This window comes from Panulirus ornatus, chromosome 48, assembly GCF_036320965.1.
Source record: "Panulirus ornatus isolate Po-2019 chromosome 48, ASM3632096v1, whole genome shotgun sequence".
Classification (NCBI taxonomy): Eukaryota; Metazoa; Arthropoda; class Malacostraca; order Decapoda; family Palinuridae; genus Panulirus; species Panulirus ornatus.
In genome coordinates, this window is record NC_092271.1 from 13,273,241 (window position 1) to 13,292,595 (window position 19,355).

Consider the following 19,355-nt stretch of genomic DNA (forward strand, 5'->3'; position numbering starts at 1 on the left):
TTTTTTTTTTTTTCGCTGTCATGAGTAAATTTAGCGCTTTTATAGCGCTTTTCGGGAGTGAATCTAGCGCCATCCGAAATTTTGAGTTGGCAGCTCTGAAACCTCTGATATCTTCACCGCCAGCGTCGAACACTGATCCACCACCGCCTTGGGCAGCATCAGACTGTTACCAACCAATGCTGACCCTCAGGAACGGCAACGTCAGAAGTTACTAACCAAGGCCTGCCCGCAGGGCGGGTAGTGGTCGGAGTTCATATTCCTTGGCTCAGAACGTCACCCGCCAGTGTCTCGCTAGCGTTGCGTCCGAGAGCATCAATTAAACTCACACCTCGACTGTATATAATAACTTTGACGGCAGTGAACTGTTGTGAAACATTTGTGCACTGACTTGCATAGGGGAACATGAATACATCCAAGAACAATTGCAGTGATGATGACTGTCTGAAATGTGTCGACCTGGGAGTGTTCGACGTGGAAGAGGTCCAGTCCACCTCCGTGCACCTGCTACGATACGCTGCTGCTCAATGTTTCATCGTCTTTCTACTCGGAACGCTTTGTAAGTGTTTGTCTGCCATCCCGTCTCTCTTAATAACTAAAAAGTTATCACATGAACCCACGCCTAGGCTTTGTGCTCTTACCAGCGAATGAAACATACACCAGTAAACTTTTGTATATACAAGTTGCCGTACGAACCAACATAGGGAGATGCAATATATTTAGAGATACATGAGGAAAAGAGTGCCTAAGGACGAGGTACTACCGGTAAAGTTATGTATACAGTGGTGAATGGCACGCTGGAAGCCATCGCTCACAAGTTTTTATATTATCCAGAGGTGAGCGTCACACGTCGTATGTCGTGGAAGCAGATGCAAATAAACCTATGCATTGAAAAATGTGTCAATCGTCACAAGTATAGTTTCATGTAAACCAAGGCTAGTAAACTTATGCATTGACAAGCGTTTCACGTGTGATAGATAAGGTAACTTATGCACTGAAAAGCGTGTCAATCGTGACAGTTATGATAAAAGAGTTGTAAACCAGTGTCAGTAAACTAATTGGTTGAAGTGTCATAAATCCTATATCGATATTAACCATAAATCAGTGTCGGCACACTTATTGAATCAAAATGATATATTGTAAACCCTCAGCGATGAGTAGACCTAACAACTAACACGCTAAACAATCACAGTTTCCCGCCAGCCTGGCTGATGCGTACTTCCCCACATGCTGCTGCAACACACGAGTGACTCAGTCCCCGCTGTCAGGCACAAGAGAACGTACCACCAGGAATGTTTAGGGATGAGTGGGAGGTTGTGGGAAAACCCTTGGGAACAAATGCATGCGTATGTCCCACGTTGAAATACCTCATGTAATCTCCTGTTACTATAAATGTCAACCTGATTTTAGTAAGTTAAAAGAAACTACTTGGCTGATCCTGGATATCTATCAAGTTTCTATATAGCTTGCTTAGTCTGCTCAGGACATACCATATTCACAGTCACTGAACAAGCAGTAATAACGAAAAGCTATATACTAATACAGAATTACACACACACACACACACACACACACACACACACACACACACACACATATATATATATATATATATATATATATATATATATATATATATATATTGCAAGAGGTCACAGTGGTGGGCGTTATCTAGTATATGCATGAAACCACGAGGAAAATGAAACACGATAAGTTCCCAAGTGCACTTTCGTGTAATGATCACATCGTCAGGAGAGATACAAGATGAGATGGAAGACTTAGAACAGTTAGTTGATATACAAGGAAGAGACGTAGCTAATTCGCCATTGGTAAAGAAGTGTTACCGGTAACACTTGTTTACTAGTGGCCACTTGGCTACGTTTCGTCCTTGTATATCAACTGACTGTTCTACATCTTCTATCTCATTCTTGTATCTCTCCTCCTTACGATGTAATCATTACTCGGAAGTGCACTGGGAACTTATTGTGGCTCATTTTCCACGTGGTTTTATATATATATATATATATATATATATATTATCCCTGGGGATAGGGGAGCAAGAATACTTCCCACGTATTCCCTGCGTGTCGTAGAAGGCGACTAAAAGGGGAGGGAGCGGGGGGCTGGAAATCCTCCCCTCTCATTTTTTTTTTTTTTTTTTTTTTTGTCTTTTTTTTTTCCAAAAAAGGAACAGAGAATTGGGCCAGGTGAGGGTAGTCCCTCAAAGGCCCAGTCATCTGTTCTTAACGCTACCTCGCTAATGCGGGAAATGGCGAATAGTTTGAAAGAAAAAAAGAAAGATATATATATATATATATATATATATATATATATATATTTTTTTTTTTTTTTTTTTTTTTTTTTTTTATACTTTGTCGCTGTCTCCCGCGTTTGCGAGGTAGCGCAAGGAAACAGACGAAAGAAATGGCCCAACCCCCCCCCCCATACACATGTACATACGTCCACACACGCAAATATACATACCTACACAGCTTTCCATGGTTTACCCCAGACGCTTCACATGCCTTGATTCAATCCACTGACAGCACGTCAACCCCTGTATACCACATCGCTCCAATTCACTCTATTCCTTGCCCTCCTTTCACCCTCCTGCATGTTCAGGCCCCGATCACACAAAATCTTTTTCACTCCATCTTTCCACCTCCAATTTGGTCTCCCTCTTCTCCTCGTTCCCTCCACCTCCGACACATATATCCTCTTGGTCAATCTTTCCTCACTCATTCTCTCCATGTGCCCAAACCATTTCAAAACACCCTCTTCTGCTCTCTCAACCACGCTCTTTTTATTTCCACACATCTCTCTTACCCTTACGTTACTCACTCGCTCAAACCACCTCACACCACACATTGTCCTCAAACATCTCATTTCCAGCACATCCATCCTCCTGCGCACATCTCTATCCATAGCCCACGCCTCGCAACCATACAACATTGTTGGAACCACTATTCCTTCAAACATACCCATTTTTGCTTTCCGAGATAATGTTCTCGACTTCCACACATTTTTCAAGGCTCCCAAAATTTTCGCCCCCTCCCCCACCCTATGATCCACTTCCGCTTCCATGGTTCCATCCGCTGACAGATCCACTCCCAGATATCTAAAACACTTCACTTCCTCCAGTTTTTCTCCATTCAAACTCACCTCCCAATTGACTTGACCCTCACCCCTACTGTACCTAATAACCTTGCTCTTATTCACATTTACTCTTACATATATATATATATATATATATATATATATATATATATATATATATATATATATATATATATATATATATATGTATGTATATTGTGGAAGTGACGTTGAAGATCTGTAGAGCTTTTCTAAAAAATAGTGGTAAGAGTAAGTGAGCTAGGAAAGGAGACGTGTGAAGAAATACCAGGACGGAAGGTATGTAGAATGGCAAAAGGTAAGAGTACATGAAGTAAGGGAAATTGATGAGGAATGGGAGGAATTTAGGGGAAGCAGTACTGGCATGTGCAAGAAATACATGTGGCATGCGAAAGGTGGGAGTTGGGTAGAATAGAAAGGGTAGTGAGTGGTGGAATGAAGAGGTAAAGTTTATAGTGAAAGCCAAAAAGAGAGGCATGTTGAGCGATGCTTTCAGGGAAGAAGTGCAAATGACTGAGAGATGTATAAGAGAAAGCAATAGGTCAAGAAAGATGAGGCAAATGAGAGTCGGGGTGAGAGAGTATCATTAAACTTTAAGGAGAGTAGGATGTTTTGGAAGGAGGTAAAGTGCGAGAGACAAGAGAACAAATGGGAACATCTGTGAAGTGGCGATAACCGTTAGTGATGAAGTAAGGAGGTGATGGAGTGAGTATTCTGAAGGAGTGTTAAATGTGTTTGATGATAGAGTTACAGATGTAAGATGTTTGGGTCGGTGGTGTGCGAAGTGAGTCAGAGAGAGTGATTTGGCGAAGAGGTAAGAGGTGTTTAAAGCCTTGCCAAGATGAAATGTATGTATAGTGTCACTGTATAAAAGCAAGAGGGATAAAGGTGAGTGTTCAAACTACAGAGGTATAAGTTTGTTGAGTATACCTGGTAAGTTGTATGGGAAAGTATTGATTGAGAGGGTGAAGGCATGTATAGACCATGTATAGATTAGGGAAGAGCAGTGTGGTTTCGGGAGTGGTAGAGGATGTGTAGATCAGGTGTTTGCTTTAAAGAAGGTGGGTGAGAAATACTTAGAAAAACAGAAGCATTTGGCATTGATGGACCCGGAGAAATCATATGATAGGGTAAGATCTTTTTCATTTAGTTTTATTCGAGAAAGTTATTACAAATCGTGCACTGTTGCACTAAAGTGAGTGTGAATTACAACAAAGATCATAACAATTAAAGTGTTTAATCACTGAAATGTAAAATAATCACCTCCTCAGTAGGATATGTTGTTGTGTAGGGTGACTGGTTCATCTTTTGAATTAGTACTACTGTTTAGTGACGAGCCCCATCGCTGATGCAGGTAACGCCGTAGCATTGTGGTGTATAGTGACGTGCACCAGGACCAAGCCAGCGGTGAAGGTGCTGTTATGCAGCGTGTTCCTGCCCATCCTGTTGATCTGTCTGGTGACTAGGCCTGCCATGGGCTCCTTCGTCATCTCCGTTCTCCTCTGCGACCCCAAGAGGAACCTCGTGTTCAAAATGGTGTTCATGCTGCTGTACAGCTCCCTGGCGGAGATGGAGCTCTTCTTCATCGCTGTTCTGTCCTTCTTCAGGTGAGGAACAATGTGTAGATGAGATGTCGATGTTGTGCATGTTGTGGTGTATGTGTCCGAGGGAACTCTGCTCTATCCCCACTGTATAGTTTTCTTCAGGTGGGTGGAAGTGTGTAGTGGAGATGGATCTCCTCTGCATCGCCGCCGTGTCCTGGTGGGAGGAAAAGTATTGATTAAAACTAGAAGGTGAGCTGTAGTCGTCTTGAGATGATTTGTATCAGGAAAGAGTTCATTTCCATCCCGCTTAAGGTAACCATTCTCGCACTACCTCCTTGTTGATGTATACTACAGAATACTGAGATGAAGTCATCTTCAGTATGCGTGCAGAAATACGACCACAGGAATAATGCGCTGTCTCATCTGTTTGATCATACAACCACAAAACTCCTTTTTTGCGTGACTGATTTGCTCAAGTCAGGAGCAGGGAAATGGCGGACTCCCTTGGGGTGGGAAGTTCCTTGATGGGAATGTACTCTTTTCTGTCCATTGACGATAATACAGCCTCGCCGACGTGACATTCTGCGAAGTAACCACAAGCAGGCGGAGTCCATGAACACACACACACACACACACACACACACACACACACGCGGGAGACAGCGATAAAGCAAAATAAATAGATAAATATATATATATATATATATATATATATATATATATATATATATATATATATATATATAATGTACATTTGTTTGTGTATTATAATGAATAATAACAATAATGATAAATATCAAAATATAAATCGACGGTTTACTGAAATAATGCATCTGCTGGATATAAAACATATACACAACAAAATATGATAATGTCATGGATGCGATGACGCAACTAAATTTTTCTTTTGTGTTTGCAGAGCAACAGCTGTGTGGTCGCCCCAGCGACACTCAGTGAAGTTGCGGGTGGCTGTGGCCGTGGTCGTCTGCATCAGCTTCTACTCCGTCCTTACAGCTGTGGTGAGTCTTGCATGGCGGCTCATTATATCTTCATATCTTTCATCTTTAATTCACCAACATGATTGGTGTGTTGGTTCATACAACAGACGGTGCAGCAGTGGTGTCTTAAGGTCTTGATCGTAACCGGGCTAGGCTTGCACCTGTGTACTGAGCAGTGTGTTTCCATCGCTCAGTCACAACTATTATTTCTATATGTAAGAGTCCAATCCTGGACAAAAGCCGCATCGAGGCTACGTTTAAATGAACTGTAACATTAAGTTGAATAAAGAGAAGAGCAGATGAAAATAATGTCAGAATTTTGGTGGAAGAACCTAAAAAAAATAAAAGTGTTTTTAGGAAATGCATGGCAGGTAAAGAGTTCCAAAAGTTGGCGGTTTAGGGAAAAGTAGAGACATTAGAACGCTACTATGAGCGTTAGTAAAGAAAGAATCGCTTTAGAATTGTTAAAGTTTGATAGTATATTTTAATGGAGAGCAGGAGAATTACTTATCCAAGACAATAATATTTCTTCAGGGTTGGTTGGGGACGTTGCATCTCGGCATCCTGAAGAAGAGAGCATTGATGCGAGCCTTATTAGTGCTCTTCTTCCTCCTGAACACAGTTGTACCCGTCCTGGTAACCATGGCCTGCTACGCCTCCATGATTGTTGCTGTAAGTACTGTGATTAACACTCACTTGTTTATATAGAAACAGCATTCCCATTCCACAGGGAAGAACCTCAAAACAAGACTTAGCCACCAGTTTTGCTTAATAAACTACTAATCCTAAGGTCATTTATAGAAAATGAAATGATTTTCCTGTCTTTACAGATGCAGCGCAACAAGAGTCGCCTGGCCAACATTTATCAGAAAGGGAGCAACGCCACCTTTGTTGTTGACCACGCTACCCTGGGTATGCTGGCTGTCTTCGTCAGTAACCTCGTCTTTAGTCTCCCTCACTCAGTCTACCACATCCTAGAGAACCAATCACAAACCTCACACATCATTTTCCACGTTTTGTTTTCCACGCACTTCGTCGTGGACCCAGTGGTCTTCGTCTGGTTCAACCGAAGCTACCGTCAACGGGTGGGTGAGAAAATACGTGATGGTGTAACGTGGATAACTCGGTGTTGTATCCGTGCTTCCCCGTCACCCAGGACTGCATCCACCTTCCACCTCGTCTTCTCGTCCAAGTCGTCCTCCAACGACCAGCAGCCTTCTTTAGATATACAAGTGGAATCTGGGAAGATGGCCGGTTGATTTGATGTAGTTTAAGTCTAAGTTGTTCTATCGTCAGTAATAGACTAAGTAGTGCCTGCGCATACACCTGAAGATATGTCTTCATGTTGTGGCCGATCTGCATGAACAGGTCATCTTTGTGCTAAGATTCCTCTGCTGCTGTTAGCATTAAGTTGTGATTAGAGCGATAAACTTCTCTAAAACTAGCAATAATTCCACACACCACTTATTGAAGCCTGTTAAGCCACCCAAGGAAACAGGACGTCCCTCCGTTATCCATATACTACTACGTGACATCTAATGTACTTGTTCAGTTATGTATATTATGTCGTGTTTGCTAAAAGAAGGAAACGTATTTTTGACTGAATTTTCATGATGTCTTCGTAAAGTAGAATACATATGAAAAACTAATAAGCTGAAAAAAAAAATGTTCCACGTACCTCAGGGTTTATAGAAGCTTCTTTTGACATGTTAAACCTTCCTTAAGATATATTTCGTATCTGTAACCACTGTCCCGAGTAACTCTCCAGTTAATTCATTATGTTCCACATGGCTCTCTGTCTTGATTCAGTAATAAAAACAACGTCGCAAAAATGATGGTAAGTTCAGTTTGGTAGGTGGGCGTCAACTGCATCAGCGGAGTGATGGTCGTTTTTACTGGGACGCAGTGTGGCCTACCGTCTGGCCATTTGCAACGGAGGGATACTGAATGGTTTCAAACACATACTGTTCACAAGTGAGCAAAAATATATTTAATCCCGATAATGATATTAGTTGTCATGGCAGTCTAAAGCTACAACTGGAAAATAATAGTATGGCTTTTGTAGAAGTTAGTGGCAAATATTCCATTGTGACAATTTTACCAGTGCTCAAGACCAGCAGTTGTTCACTATAATGGCCAGTGTGACAGACATGTATCTGCGTCTTAACGCCGAACAATGATAACACCTGCTGAACACTTGAAGTGTAGGACAAATGTTATATTTCGTGAACGTTATGTAACAAATGGAACCTTTATTATGTGATGATGATACTTGAATACATGACATTATAATCTGTAATATATTTCTAGCATGGTTTAACATTAGTCAGTGGGTGAGTCTTACATTTTGTTACTGTGCTTCCTCTCCAGTGTTTTATGTAAGGAACACTCATGTTGTAGTCTAATAAGGATGTATTAAGGTTATTTTGTACACATTTTTTTTTAAAGTTGTCCACTTGTGAAGTTTTTTTCTTTATACATTTCTCGGTTATGGCAAGTGTAATTTTCCTAATCTGTCTTCATACGTTACATATACACGGAACAATGATATTCACCTACATATACGATTGCAACGTCACAGTAAAAAAAATTTGATTCTAATAAGTTTTAAGTTCATAGCTATGGAAATCTATTATTTACAAATTATCAGTGCAGTGCAGAACAACGAGTTCATCAGATGTACCTACAGGTTGGCTGGATATAATATGATTTTAATTCAATTATCACTTTTTCCTCAGTTTCTTCTGTTCACAAGCTGTTCTTTATGTTCAGGTTTCAGTAACACCGAAAGCATAGATGAGGCAGGGATTACCGTAAAAACACGTATCTCCGAACTAGAGTTTAAGATGTTACATAATTTACATAAGTAGCATCATTTAAGATGCCTGGTGGCTATAAGCAGCTAAAAGAATACAGTTAGATTACAGCATAGGAGCCTTCCGTGTACCTCAGCCACTTCCTTAAGCACGACAGGATATGCATAAACCCCTGAAGCTGCTTAGAACAGCAGTCATGATTTACCAATGATGAGCTCATTCCTCTAAAGTTAAAAGATAGTGCAGAGCAATGATAGAAGTGGCAGACCACACCGATTCATAGAAATGGTGATAGATGCAAGGTTCCCTTATGTTGTTACTAACTAACTCATCCTTTCGCTGATGTGATGCTTTTGTCTGCTGACGCACTGCAGAGGACAAACAGTGGATTGAACCTAGTGAAACCAAACTGCAGGATTAGGATGGGGAAAGCAGACTAAGCGCGTGCGACCGTTCGTCACACACAGGAAGTGAAACTGGATATTACCAAAGTAATTGACAGGATTGCGTAAAGATCGCCTCAGCATATAGTGAATTAGAAGCACAAGTGTGAGTAGCTTGAATCCCATTCAGCACTAACGCATCGCGCACAGTGAGTGCACGTAATACCCGTACCCAGCTAAAAGTTGCCAGTATGTCTTCAAGCAGTTGTTCAATGGCCTCGTCACAAGAGGTATGGAAAGCAGCAACCAAACACCAAACATGTGCCACGGGTCCAGTTCATAAGAAGTGAGACATACGCAAACAGCTCACGAGAGAAGTTGCAGAAATAACACCTGCAAAGAAAGAGTGGGTTAAACGACGTTACGGCGAATGGAAAGGGATGACAACGTTGAGACTAAAACTTAGTTTTATGCTATATTGATATATGAAGCTTGACTAGAAAAGGATGATACAAAAAAGAAAAACCACAAGCAAAGAAACTTGTTACAAGATTTTTAGGAAGATACTTGAAAAAGGCGCCTCTTGAACAAGTGAAGAAGTAGTATTACTAACCTGGGAACTGACGAAGCATGTACGCCCAAGGGCCCACAAACGTTGCGGCATCGGCGGCCGTGGCCACAGTTGCCAGCATAGCGCTTTTGGAGCTAGATCTAGCGCCTAAATTTCGTATTTAGAGCCTTAGCGCGTTTTTGGACGCTTTTTATTATCATTTAGCGCCAAATTTAGTGTTATTTCAGGATATGAGGAAATTCAAGCATTAATCAAAATATGTTAATGTGACTTAGGAAGTTTAATCGAAACCTATCATAATAACAAGGAAAACAATACAAGTATTGCACGTAATTCATTTTCATCCAAATGAATATGCTCGATTTTTTTTTTTGCTCAGGTTCAGTTCGGGTGTATTCTTTGATGACAGGTGTTGACAGTGGAGTGTATGCTAAACTCAAGTCAGAAGTTCCTCATCTGATCCTGATCAAGTGTGTGTCATACTCCACAGCAGCTGTCTCATGCTGCAGCAGAGTGTCTCCCCAGGAACCTGGATTTTGTGATGAGATAGGCCTATGATTAGTTCTTCCACTCTGCCATTCGCCAAGCAAGGTACAAGGAGACTTTTTCTTTGATTAATGATGGTCAAGCCCGTCGAAATAAATACAGCTAAGCCAGACTCGATGGCTGTCAATTGAATCATCAATTGTCACAATACTGCAGCGGTGGGTTGAACTTAAAACTCACTTTGAAATGGCAAGAAATGGTGAAAGGTGTTACACAGCTCACATCCTCTATGACATGTTTTGTGACACGAAAGACTCTACCTTCCTGATATTCCTGAAGCATATTCTTGGAGAAGTTCAGCGTGTAAATGAGAAATTTGAAGCAGAGGTGTAGGATCCAACCAAACTGCTAAGTGATCTTATTCAACTTAATGATTTCATAAATTCTAAGGTCCTCATCCCAGACAGAAAATTAAAGGAAGAAAGTTCAGCAAAGAACTACTTACACCCACATCCGTATTTGGGAGAAGGCCCAATGCAAGTTTGATGATGAAAAGGATATTCGAGGAAGATACATACAGTTTGTAGTGGAGTTGGTGAAAAAACTTTGTCAACGTTTGCCAGACTATGTCCAAATGTTACAATCAGTGTCACCACTGAGTGCAAGTGAATGCCTGCAACCCATAAAGCCTGGAAGACTGGAATTAGCAAAGATGTTTACTGGTAACGGAGAAATTTTCACACGCATTGAATTCCAATGGAGGAAGCTTCATCATGTACTGTGGAAACAGAATACTGGCACCCTTGCACTCTGGGCTGAAATAGCCTCGTCCAGGGATGCAACAGGAGAAAATCCCTTCAGTGACCTCTCTGAGTTGGCTTTGCCTGTGTTGACATTGCCTCACTCCAACGCTGATGTAGAGCCTATCTTTAGTCATGTGAACATTGTGAAGCCAAAGCTTCGAAACAGACTGAGCATTAAAAGTTTAAATGCAATACTATCAAGTATGGGCTAAAGAAATGGAAACTGCTGTTATGATTAAGGAAGTACTGAAAAACTCTGAGTCATTGAAACCATATGAATCATCGCAACCACAACCAGGACCCTCATAGACCATTACAACCCCAGGATAGAGGACGAAGGGATTGCGGATTGGGAAATAGCAGATCTGGAATAATGGTATGCGTTTTAGTGTTAAAGTGGTCAGTCGTACCTGTTATTGATAACCTGGCATGTCAAAGAGCAGAAATAATTCTAAGAACACGTTTTTGCTGTCATTTGAGTGTTTAACACTCTCTTAGCGCTTTTCTGGAATGAATCTAGCGCCATCAGAAAGTTTGAGTTGGCAACTCTGGGCCGCGACGTCGCCTGTGTCAGTACACTCCCAGCCATGAACGGTTGAAGTTAATCGGACAACCTCCAGTACGACGCTCGGCAATGTTAGAGTTTTTCTCTTTTCTTGGAAAAAGACTGAAAATATAAGCAACTATATCAACGTCTCGTACTTTGATATCATTCTGCTAAAAATATCGACGCGCGAAGTTGGGAAGTGCACAAGTAATTCTCTTAGTGTTTGTGTGATTACTCGACGTTGGTATAAAACAGGAAAAATATGGAAAACTGCACTGATGACAGCTGCAGAAACTGCTCATATCTGACTGGCTCAAACAATACTTCCCCACATCTTTTGCGGTACGCCATCGTTCACTGCTGCAGCATTCTTGTCTTCGGTGCCATTTGTAAGTTCTCACTCATCACAGCGATCATTAGGAAAGCAAGTGTCATGTCATTTTCAATCCCCAAATAGGATTCTCTTCCACACAAGCACCGCCAAACATTGTACAAAAGGAATTAGCATGCCTCGTATTTTTTTCTCCCTCACAAACCATTTACCAATCGCATTTCGTCGATGTTTCCCATATTAACTCTCTACACGGTCTCAGAATTGGGAAAGCGCCTGGTGTGTACACTGAAGAAAACCAATGGTAAATGTGTCATGTTGATTGGTTATAAACCCACTGGTGAGGGGTCGTGACATGTAGCAGAAAAATCTCCACCGGTTGCCTTTCATGGCTCACAGGCTTTTCAAGGTGGACCCCAGTGTAAAGTATCATTAAATTTTCTGATTTAAAAGTAAATTCAGTGTCTTAGTCAAACGTAGCTGAGCGTTGCCAGAATTACATATATTTGTATATATATTTGTATATATATATATATATATATATATATATATATATATATATATATATATATATATGTGTGTGTGTGTGTGTGTGTGTGTGTGCCGTCTCCCGCGTTTAGCGAGGTAGCGCAATGAAAGACAAAAGAATGGCCCATCCCAACCACATACACATGTATATACATAAACGCCCACAAATGCACATATACATACATATACATTTCAACGTATACATACATCCGCATACACAGACATGAATATATACACATGTACATATTCTTACTGCCTTCATCCTCCTATTACCACCCCGCAACACACGAACTAGCATCCCCCACCTCCCCCCCGTCCAGCGAGACAGCGCCAGGAACAGACAAAACAAAGGCCACATTCGTTCACAGTCTCTAGCTGTCATGTGTAATGCACCGAAAGCAGAGCTCCCTTCCCACATCCAGGCCCCACAAACTTTCCATGGTTTACCCCAGACACTTCACATGCCCTGGTTCAATCCATTGACAACACCCCGGTATATTTATATATATATATATATATATATATATATATATATATATATATATATATATATATATATATTATTTATTTATTTATTTTGCTTTGTCGCTGTCTCCCGCGTTTGCGAGGTAGCGCAAGGAAACAGACGAAAGAAATGGCCCAACCCACCCCCATACACATGTATATACATACACGTCCACACACGCAAATATACATACCTATACATCTCAATGTACACATATATATACACACACAGACACATACATATATACCCATGCACACAATTCACACTCTGCCTTTATTCATTCCCATCGCCACTCGCCACACATGGAATACCATCCCTCTCCCCCCTCATGTGTGCGAGGTAGCGCTAGGAAAAGACAACAAAGGCCCCATTCGTTCACACTCAGTCTCGAGCTGTCATGTATAATGCACCAACACCACAGCTCCCTTTCCACATCCAGGCCCCACACAACTTTCCATGGTTTACCTCAGACGCTTCACATGCCCTGGTTCAATCCATTGACAGCACGTCAACCCCGGTATACCACATCGCTCCAATTCACTCTATTCCTTGCACGCCTTTCTTCCCCCTGCATGTTCAGGCCCCGATCACTCAAAATCTTTTTCACTTCCTCTTTCCACCTCCAATTTGGTCTCCCTCTTGTCCTTGTTCCCTCCACCTCTGACACATATATCCTCTTTGTCAATCTTTCCTCACTCATTCTCTCTATGTCACCAAACCATTTCAAAACACCTTCTTCTGCTCTCTCAACCACACTTTTTATTACCACACATCTCTCTTGCCCTTTCATTACTTACACGATCAAACCACCTCACGCCACATATAGTCCTCAAACATCTCATTTCCAGCACATCCACCTTCTTCCGCACAACTCTATAGCCCACGTCTCGCAACCGTATAACATTGTTGGAACCACTATTCCTTCAAACATACCCATTTTTGCTTTCCAAGATAACGTTCTCGATTTCCACACATTTTTCAACGCTCCCAGAACTTTCATCCCCTCCCCCACCCTATTCACTTCCGCTTCCATGGTTCCATCCGCTGCCAAATCCACTCCCAGATATCTAAAACACTTCACTTCCTCCAGTTTTTCTCCATTCAAACTTACCTCCCAATTGACTTGTCCCTTAACCCTACTGTACCTAATGACCTTGCTCTTATTCACATTTACTCTCACCTTTCTTCTTTCACACACCTTACCAAACTCAGTCACCAGCTTCTGCAGTTTCTCACATGAATCAGCCAACGGCGCTGTATCATCAGCGAACAACAACTGACTCACTTCCCAAGCTCTCTCATCCACAACAGACTGCATACTTTCCCCTCTTTCCAAAACTCTTGCATTCACCTCCCTAACAACCCCATCCATAAACAAATTAAACAACCATGGAGACATCACACACCTCTGCCGCAAACCTACATTCACTGAGAACCAATCACTTTCCTCTCTTCCTACACGTACACATGCCTTACGTCCTCGATAAAAACTTTTCACTGCTTCTAACAACTTGCCTTCCACACCATATATTCTTAATACCTTCCACAGAGCATCTCTATCAACTCTATCATATGCCTTCTCCAGATCCACAAATGCTATATACAAATCCATTTGCTTTTCTAAGTATTTCTCACATACATTCTTCAAAGCAAACACCTGATCAACACATCCTCTACCACTCCTGAAACCACACTTCTCTTCCCCAATCTGATGCTCTGTACATACCTTCACCCTCTCAATCAATACCCTCCCATATAATTTCCCTGGAATACTCAACAAACTTATACCTCTGTAATTTGAGCACTCACATTTATCCCCTTTGCCTTTGTACAATGGCACTATGCAAGCATTCCGCCAGTCCTCAGGTACCTCACCATGAGTTATACATAATTAGATATCCTTACCAACCAGTCAACATCACAGTCACCCCCTTTTTAAATAGATTCCACTGCAGTACCATCTAAACCCACTGCCTTGCCGGCTTTCATCTTTCATCTTTCATGTCTCAGTGATGCGTGTGATCAAGTATTTGCTGATAACCACGAGGAAATTGAAACATTATAAGTTCCTAAATGCACTTTCGTGTAATGATCACATCGTCCTGGGTGATGCAAGCATGAGATAGAAGACGTAGAACAGTCAGCTGATGTACAAGGAGGAGACGTAGCTGACACTTGATTACCAATGGCGTCTTAGCTACGTCTTCGCGATTAAGTATATATATATATATATATATATATATATATATATATATATATATATATATATATATATATATATATGTATATACATGTGTATGGGGGTGGGTTGGGCCATTTCTTTCGTCTGTTTCCTTGCGCTACCTCGCAAACGCGGGAGACAGCGACAAAGCAAAAAAAAAAAAAAAAAATTATATATATATATATATATATATATATATATATATATATATATATATATATATATATATATATATATATAATAAGAGTACTACCCACACATTCCCTGCGTGTTGTAGTAGGCGACTAAAAGGAGTGGAATCTTCCCATCCTGTTTTATTTTCCTAAAGAAGGGAAGTGAAGGGGGCCAAGTGAGGAGTTTTCCCTCTGGGGCTGAATGATCCGTTCTTGACGCTAGCTTGCTCAGGCGGGAAATGGCGATTTTTTTTATATTATTTGAGAGAGAGAGAGGGGGGGGGGGGGGTAGGGCTTGTTTGCAACAAAAAAATGAAGGACAAAACAAAAAAGTAAATATAATTTCAGCTGTGCAAGCCGGGTCAGTGACAAACTACTGTGGCATTAATAAGCAAATGCTCCTTTTCCTCCTTTTTTAGCTGCGCTAATGAACGTCCCTTCCAAACTTAAAACCTGACTGAACTCATCATTAACAATACATTGTTTTTACTGTTGGACGGGCATTGGTCATCCTTACGGTGGAATAGTAGGAAACAATTCGTAAACATAGATCGACATTAATATGCATGTGTATTTCAAGAGGTAAATAAGCAAATGGTTTTTCACACTGTATTTTTCCGTAGATTCAGTGTTATGTTTCACAAGTGGTGCAAGTTATGTTTCACAAGTGGTGCACGTTGTTTCACAAGTGGTGCGAGTTATCTTTCACAAGTGGTGCAAGTTATGTTTCACAAGTGGTGCACGTTGTTTCACGAGTGGTGCGAGTTATCTTTCACAAGTGGTGCAGGTTGTTTCACAAGTGGTGAGAGTTATTTTTCACAAGTGGTGTGCGTTGTTTCACGAGTGGTGCGAGTTATCTTTCACAAGTGGTGCAGGTTGTTTCACAAGTGGTGAGAGTTATTTTTCACAAGTGGTGTGCGTTGTTCCACAAGTGGTGCGCGTTATGTTTCACAAGTGGTGCACGTTGTTTCACAAGTGGTGCGAGTTATCTTTCACAAGTGATGTGCATTGTTTCACAAGTAGTGCACGTTATGTTTCACAAGTGGTGCACGTTATGTTTCACAAGTAGTGCACGTTATGTTTCGCAAGTGGTGCACGATGTTTCTCAAGTGGTGCGAGTTGTTTCACAAGTGGTGCAAGTTGTTTCACAAGTGGTGCAAGTTATCTTTCACAAGTGGTGCAAGCTGTTGCACAAATGGTGCGAATTATCTTTCACAAGTGGTGCACGTTGTTTCAAAAGTGGTGCGTGTTGTTTCACAAGTGGTGCGCGTTGTTTCATAAGTGTTGCGCGTTATGTTTTTCAAGTGGTCCACGTTAGTTTTACAAGTGGTGCGAGTTATGTTTCGCAAGTGGTGTGCGTTATGTTTCTCAAGTGGTACGAGCTATGTTTCACAAGTGGTTCGCGTTATGTTTCTCAAGTGGTGCGAGTTATGTTTCTTAAGTGGTGCGCGTTATGTTTCTCATGTGGTGCGAGTTATGTTTCACAAGTGCTGTGCGTTGTTTCACAAGTGGTGCGCGTTGTTTCACAAGTGGTGGGAGTTATGTTTCAAAAGTGGTGCGCGTTATGTTTCACAAGTGGTGCGCGTTATGTTTCACAAGTGGTGCGAGTTATGTTTCACACGTGGTGCGAGTTATGGTTCACAAGTGGTGCGAGTTATGGTTCACAAGTGGTGCGAGTTATGTTTCACAAGTGGTGCGAGTTATGTTTCACTAGTGGTGCGAGTTATGGTTCACAAGTGGTGCGCGTTATATTTCACAAGTGGTGCGAGTTATGTTTCGCAAGTGGTGCGAGTTATGTTTCACTAGTGGTGCGAGTTATGTTTCACTAGTGGTGCGAGTTATGTTTCACAAGTGGTGCGAGTTATATTTCGTATTACAGAGGTACGTATTACACTACCGGAACATTTATCTCGTCCACAGGATGTTAGGACTTGATATCTCTTTCCAGTTGGAGCGCCTGTCTTTACTGGAGCATCCATAGTACATGATTTACCAGAAAACGTTTTATCCTGAAGAACCAGGAACAACTGGTTCTCCTAAGGTACTGAAAGGGCACATATAACAACACCAGGGGTAGATATTTTACACATCACCAGGGGTAGATATTTTACACATCACCAGGGGTAAATATTTCACACATCACCAGGGGTAAATATTTTACACATCACCAGGGGTAAATATTTTACACATCACCAGGGGTAAATATTTCACACATCACCAGGGGTAAATATTTTACACATCACCAGGGGTAAATATTTTACACATCACCAGGGGTAAATATTTTACACATCACCAGGGGTAAATATTTTACACATCACCAGGAAGGACCTTATATCACCCCCTAGAAATCAACGATACAAAAAAGACACATTAGATTGCATATTTCACATTATATAGAACATCATACATACTCATCACTCGAAGAATTTGTAAGCATTGTTACTTACAAGGGTGGTGTCGGGGCTTTATGCTGTTTCGTGATAATCTTAGTCGGTATCAAAATACTGTAGTGGTCGACAGTTGAGATTGGCCAGTGTGTTGCAGGTAATGTGGTGGCGTTGTGGTGCGTCTTCACTTGCACGAAGACTCGGCCGGGAGTGAAGATCCTTCTGTGTAGTATGCTGGCCACCACTCTCATCATGTGCTTGACAACTATGCCACTTGGGATTGAGATCGTCCTCTCCGAGCTACTGTGTGACCCAACCAGGATGTCGATCGATGTTCTGATTGGCCTCACACTACTGTATACCATTATGGTGCAGATGGAACTGTTCTACATTGCTGCTCTGGCATTATTAAGGTAAGAATTAGAAGACGTCTTTTGCCTTGTGGAATATGCTATCTCAGTGTGTTACTGTATTTATTGTGCAAGTAGCTGCTTACACTTCTTGGCTAATCGAAAGCAGAAAAAAAATGAAACTTGTGCTTTATTGTGCCCTCTTTAGCCGCCGTTTTCAAATGAAGAATGAAGTGATCAAATATTAGCACTAATCAACTGTTCAATTTTTTGACATGGCCTTCCCCACGTTCCCATGACATTCACCTCGCATACCAATTTCTGTGACTTTGACGAGAAACGACATGGAATATATTTATAAGGAAGAGAGTAGACTTACTTTCCATAAGTACCGTAAGTGCGTGTAGAATTTTAAGCAAAAGTTATAAGTAGGCTTCAGCGCAGAGTTAGCTACCTTTTGCTTCGCTCTTACCGTACCTGGTTGTAGATACATCGTCCTACATGAGATTCGGTAGAATCTGTATTACTGTAAGTTGTTTATCGTGATATACAACAGTACTTTAATGAACTGTTTTATATGTTCATGTATTGTGGTTCCACCGGCTAGTAACACCGTGAATATGACGGGGTAGGTCACATCTGCGCAGCAAAGACACGACTCAAACCCAACTGGATTATATATCATATCCCTGATACTTCACACTCACCACAATCTACTTTGCCCAGAGACTCCATATCCCGGACTGGTAGTCGTATTTTGTTTCATATTATTATGTTGACGGATTTTACCTTTAGATTTACGTGTCTCATCATATATCTTGTACATATTTATCTGCAGAGCGATAGCGGTGTGGTGCCCACAGAGACACACAGTTGAGGTGCGGGTGTCCGTGGCTATTGTCGTCTCCATCTGCATCTACTCTATAGCAACAACTTTGGTGAGTCGTGCAGGCGGATCTATTGTGGCCTGACTGCTGCCTTACCGGCGTACAAGTGGTCTAGGCTTCGTATGATGAAATGTACATGATTAAGACCCTGGTACTTCTCCCGGCCACTTGTAGTTACTGTTCTGTATAGATTTGCCTTTCCTTTGGCGGCCAGTTGAAAGCAATCATGACAGCAAACATCTTTTTTGGCTATGACTTTTAAGATTGAATAACGACTGGTGATGGTTGTAGTGAAAGAGAAGAGAGAGGCATTTGGGCGATTTTTTTTTTTGCAGAGAAATAGTGCAAATGACTAGGAAATGTATAAAAGAAAGAGGCAGGAGGTCAAGAGAAAGATGCAAGAGGTGAAATAGAGGGCAGATGAGAGTTGGGGTGAGAGAGTATCATTAAATTTTAGGGAGAATAAAAAGATGTATAGGAAGGATGTAAATAAAGTGCGTAAAACAAGAGAACAAATGGGAACCTCAGTGAAGGGGGCTAATGGGGAGGTAATAACTAGTAGTGGTGATGTGAGAAGATGGAGTGAGTATTTTGAAGGTTTGTTGAATGTGTAAGATGATAGAATGGCAGATATAGGGTGTTTTGGTCGAGATGGTGTGCGAAGTGAGAGGGTTAGGGAAACTGATTTGACAA

The 19,355-nt window shown here is 41.4% G+C and overlaps 1 protein-coding gene across 1 annotated transcript in view; it reads left to right on the plus strand.

The window, feature by feature from the left end:
* Nucleotides 1–80: 80 nt before the first annotated feature.
* LOC139763973 (uncharacterized) overlaps nucleotides 81–19,355 on the plus strand; it is a 25,293-nt gene continuing 6,018 nt past the window's right edge. Inside the window, exons 1-10 of the mRNA XM_071690451.1 lie at nucleotides 81–556; nucleotides 4,487–4,739; nucleotides 5,596–5,695; nucleotides 6,209–6,346; nucleotides 6,505–6,928; nucleotides 8,413–8,452; nucleotides 9,064–9,219; nucleotides 11,536–11,669; nucleotides 17,583–17,838; nucleotides 18,614–18,713. Coding sequence (XP_071546552.1) covers nucleotides 403–556; nucleotides 4,487–4,739; nucleotides 5,596–5,695; nucleotides 6,209–6,346; nucleotides 6,505–6,928; nucleotides 8,413–8,452; nucleotides 9,064–9,219; nucleotides 11,536–11,669; nucleotides 17,583–17,838; nucleotides 18,614–18,713 — 1,755 coding nt within the window. The 5' untranslated portion in view covers nucleotides 81–402. The remainder of the gene's footprint in view (nucleotides 557–4,486; nucleotides 4,740–5,595; nucleotides 5,696–6,208; nucleotides 6,347–6,504; nucleotides 6,929–8,412; nucleotides 8,453–9,063; nucleotides 9,220–11,535; nucleotides 11,670–17,582; nucleotides 17,839–18,613; nucleotides 18,714–19,355) is intronic.